Raw genomic sequence first — 4,989 nt, forward strand, 5'->3', positions numbered from 1 at the left:
CGGGGCGCGCGGAGCTGTGGAAAGTTAATTGAATTAAATTCCCTCTAAACTAATTAGACTGCAATCTGCCACGCGAGCTGTCCCTGAGCAAGGTTCGAATTAGGCAGAATGGATTTGTTCCTTTTCTTTTAAAGAAAGGAGGGCAGACTGGTGTGTTTTTTGGTAGGTCCTTTATTTGTCTTTTATTCAAATTTTCCCAGGGGAATGTCACGTGATGTCGTGAGGGTTTTACACAACCTGTATTGTCTGCGGTTTATATATCAGCGCATTTTGCGCACAGCGAGTTTCGATCATAATAATCGACGTCAGGAAAAAACGAAATACCCTAAATTAAGTCCCTTCCCACTGAAATCGACACACACACACACACACACACACACACACACACACACACACACGCACGCACGCACGCACGCACGCACACGCACACGCACACACACACACACACACACACACACACACACACACACACACACACACACACACAAGAATAACAATAGGGCCTACATTATACAGACCCGTCCACTTGTAAGTACAACCCTGAACCCACACCCAACAATGGGTGTTGCGTAGTTTATTTGAGCGGGGACGAGAAGGCATAGAAAAAAAATCCCCGTGTGCTCTCATAAAGTGAGAACCGAGCAAAACGAGAGGTAATGGCTGTGTAATCGATCGCTGGTGTCCTGGGGGATCACTATAGGAGGAGGGAGCGGCAGGGAGAGAGGAGATGAGAGGAGGAGGAGGAGGAGGAGAGGAGAGAGGCATACAGATGAAAACTCACCGTTAAGAGTATACGGACAGATATGATAATAGTAGAGTGGTATCAGTGTTGTGGATGATGGCGGCTAAGTGCTATTAGACGCTTGTCGTTATCATTCATCACCTTCACCTGGGCGAGCACGCGCTGTCCTCAGCATCGCGGACCACAAGAATGTCAACTCATTTTAATTTGAATAATACATAATAATACCATTTGAGATCTTGATGTCTAACCGGGCCACCGTGGAATGGCTTTGAAACGCACATCCATTTTAAAAAAGCATCTCCCAAATCACTGAACGACCCGTTTCCTCTCCATCCAATTTAATCTCTATTTTCTTATTTTTTAGAACAGCTTATATCTCGTGTTTTTCTCTCTTTTTTCTATTTATATTACCTCTACCTCATTATGCAAAGGGGTTATTTGAGGTTTTTTTTATCCGCAGCTGAATTCGTGTGGTGGAAGACGAGAAAGTTCTGGAGAGGAAAACAGTAAGAGAGTTAGGGAAACTACACAAGAAACAGAGAAGGGGCGAAACGAAATGAAGGTGTGAGTTGGAAGGGAGATGGAGGGTATATGGTGCAGGAGCCCGAGGACGAGCAGGGGAGAGATTGAGCAGAGAGAAGGAGAGAGGGAGAGAAACACAGGCTCAAAGAGGTTAAAAGGATGGAGGGCTAGGTTTCTATCTCTCCATAATCTAATCAGAGAAATGGCTGCAGTCAGAAATAGCCTGACGGACAGACTAAGAACCTCTTCTGCTCTGCTCTTCACTTCCTTCCTCAGGGAGGGGAAAAGGATACACACAAAGACACACACGTGTATAGTGCACCTGAACACACACACACACACCACCCTATTGATGTGTGTGTGTGTGTGTGTCCCAGTGTCAGACCCTTGGTAAGCTTGTTCTACAGCAATAGAGGCAGTGGATCTGTGGTGTATGGCGCGTCCCTTAAAATAAAGATGCTTACTACTTCCTGTGGTTTCTAGTCCATCTACCACTCGATCTGCCACTTGATAGTACATTCAGCTCATAAAAAACCCTCTTATAATAAAACAAAAGATAATGGAAAGTACTCATTGGCTCATAGAGAGCCATGAAATATGAATAATAATAGTACAATCTATGTCAGGTGCACCCTGTATACGTTTGCAAGCGCAATGATGGAGGGTCTTCCCTTCTTTCACACACACACACACACACACACACACACACACACAATCGATACTCGATTTATGCAGAATGTGATTATCATGTGGAAATGTACTAGACTTGGAAAAAAATGACTTTAGCACAAATAATGTCAATATCTTAGAATACCAACAACAGCTCCCCCACTCGAATGGCATTAGGTGTAAAGACCAACCCTTTGACTACACTCAGTGCATAGAGATGAGTAAAGCAGGGTTACTCGGTCTACATCAAATTTGACTCATGACTTTATGACCGTTCAAATAGCCTAAACATTCAATTGCGTGTGTATGTCGGTGTGTGTGTGTGTGTGTGTGTTATGGGGGGTCCAGGCTGGGCACAGTGAGGGAATCCGGGTCTTTTTCATGCTTGCTAATCTCTCCCTCCAGGGAACACATGCCTGGCAGACACAAACAGTGTGTGTGTGTGTGCCCTCTACATCTCTAAGGAATCCAACCCAAAGGGACTTGTAACTTCCTGCAGCATTCCCGCCCAATGTTCTTCCCCACACACACACACACACACGACACCCGGTGACACACTGGGATTCCAGAGAAATTCCTCTGTCATGTAGCCTCACTGGGTAGACAAGCGTTATTGTTGTCGCGTTCCCACCCAGGAGCTTGCGTCCCCGCCTCCCAGACGCACATACACAAACAAGCGGCCCCATCCATCCTTTCATCCATCACCCGACGTGTCCGTCAGTCCATCCATCCATCAGCTGTGGCAGGGCGACAGCACCAGAACAAGAGGCGGCGGGCTCACCAGGAGTGACTTTATTTACACACTTGGTTGTCCGGATACAAGCAGGGTATCGCGCGCCCCGCCAGGCCCGCCGTTCTCGCCACTATTCGGTGGACTTTAAGGACGATGATGATGATGGAGGTAATCATGGTCAAATATTTATTCATGGTCTTAGTGTCTTTACATTTCTCCCAGTGTCTTTGATCTATTTGCCCCGCAAAAGACAGGACGAGACGCAAAGCAGCAACATACGTTTTGACAAAAGCATTGACAATGGAAAAGCGATTCACAGGGCAGTGATGTTAGTCCAACATTCAACACTTAAACACAGACTTATAGTTTTTCTTGCAACGTTTAAACAAACAAACACAATCACCATGCTCCTAACTACATTCATGTTATTCTCAAATGAGACAAATGTGCAAAATCATGAAGACATTTCTAAATCTAACATGGCTAGCAATAATTCAAGATTATATTACTCAAGAATAAATAAATAGAAGGAATGATATATTTCTCTGAGTACATGCTGTTAGCATTGGTTTTCTTCAACCAATGACGTTGAAGGTATACAAATGCTACTATTATTGTTACTTACAATAAACCTTTAAATACTCATGGAACATTCTTCATATTGTATTGATATTTCTATATTGACTTCATTAACTTTGGCTTAACCTTGTGATTCACCTCCTACACAAAATACATTGTTCATTGATGGCTATAACATGAAAAAATACAACAAACTATAACCTATGCACATGTAATGCTCTTATCAAAAATATCAGCGCATACCAAAATCAACATTTGAGATGTATGCAACGAGTCACTGAATGATTCCACTCACCCACATTGTTTCAAACGGAGTGACTTTGGGATTGTGTGTGTCTATTTAAAATGCAAGATCAGCCTGTGATAGAGCAACCCCTTATCCGCACCCATCTGCCTTGTCATGTAACACGTAATGTATCTGCAGGTGTGGCATAGCCACAGGAACACAAAGCACTTATGGACACTAATGGTGCGTTGTCCGTCCTGCAGGTGTGGATAGGGAAAAACAGAGACAGAGAGAGCGCTGGTAGGAGAGAGAGAGAGGGGTGCTTTTATTGGTTACTTCTTCTAAAGCCACTCTATCCATTTCCTCCTTTAGATATCACGATAAGATGAAGAAGATTATAGTTATGATGATGATGGGTGTGTGTGTGTGTGTGTGTGTGTGTGTGTGTGTGTGTGTGTGTGTGTGTGTGTGTGTGTGTGTGTGTGTGTGTGTGTGTGTGTGTGTGTGTGTGTGGTCCTAGTGCTCAGGGCTGAGCGGGGGTCGTATGTCCAGGGTTCTGGTGGAGCTGTCCTCTCCCACCACCTCCAGACGCAGGCTGGGCGGGTGCGGCTCCTCCTGACCGTCTGATTGGACGATCAGCCGCAGGGTGCAGCCCTTCGGCAGCAGCTCCTGCTCATACGCAGCGGCTAATTGGTTAACCACCCGCCGCTCCACCTGGAGGCGATGGAGGAGAACTGAGTGAGGCAGGACGTTGTGTTTGTATGAGTTAATGGATTGGCTGTCTAGAACAATCTCTTGTTGTTAACGGGTCAGTACACGCCCAAAACACTTTTGTTCAGTAGTAAACACTTCCGTTTGGGCCTCACAAAGAAGAACATTTCTTTGTCATTTCAGATTAAAATGTATAAAGTTGTCGAACGGGGGAAATTCTTAGTAAGATATCAGAAGTCTGCCACCTCCGGCTACAAACGCAATGCTTTCCACAGAGTCTTCTATTGGCTGCGCTCCCTAGCTGGAGGGAATGGGACTTGGATTTGACAACGCTCATCACACAGGCTCCTGTAGAACCTAACGTGTGGGTTTTTGAAACTCATAGACGGAAGATCTCATGCAACAGCAGGGGTTTACTTACCCCTGAAAATGAAATAAAGAAGTTATACGTTTAAGTCTACAAAATTACCACGGTAGGGCCTTAGCACGACGTATGTGTCTGCGTATTTAAAACGGTTACGGTCCCAAGAACCGCTACTAATGAAATCTTTACTCTATTGCAACTTGATACAGCAATTAAGCCAAACCGAAGTAGTAAAAGTCTGCCCCGGTGCCTTTGTGAATGGCTCCCGGTCGGCAGTGCGTGTGTGGGCCAGGTACCTCGTGTTTGATGGAGCGGGCCCCGTAGTGCATGTTGTAGCCCCCGGCCAGCAGGTCCAGGACGGGATGGTCCCACTGCAGAGTGATGCCGTGCCGCTGCTTTGCCTAGCGAGGAAACGCATGGACACCGGAGGGCTCAATGAG

At 45.6% G+C, this 4,989-nt stretch overlaps 1 protein-coding gene across 1 annotated transcript; it reads right to left on the reverse strand.

Moving 5' to 3' along the window:
• Positions 1–2,761: 2,761 nt before the first annotated feature.
• On the reverse strand, positions 2,762–4,965 carry LOC311374557 (mitochondrial disaggregase-like). Its single transcript, XM_084490383.1, has 2 exons — positions 4,846–4,965; positions 2,762–4,188 (listed from the first exon to the last, which is right to left on the reverse strand). The coding sequence occupies exons 1-2, from the start codon at positions 4,876–4,878 to the stop codon at positions 3,991–3,993; spliced, it is 231 nt and encodes a 76-aa protein (XP_084346509.1). The 5' UTR covers positions 4,879–4,965; the 3' UTR covers positions 2,762–3,990.
• Between the last annotated feature and the right edge of the window lie 24 nt (positions 4,966–4,989).

This window comes from Micromesistius poutassou (genome assembly GCF_964030765.1).
Source record: "Micromesistius poutassou genome assembly, contig: SCAFFOLD_7004, whole genome shotgun sequence".
NCBI classification, from domain to species: Eukaryota; Metazoa; Chordata; class Actinopteri; order Gadiformes; family Gadidae; genus Micromesistius; species Micromesistius poutassou.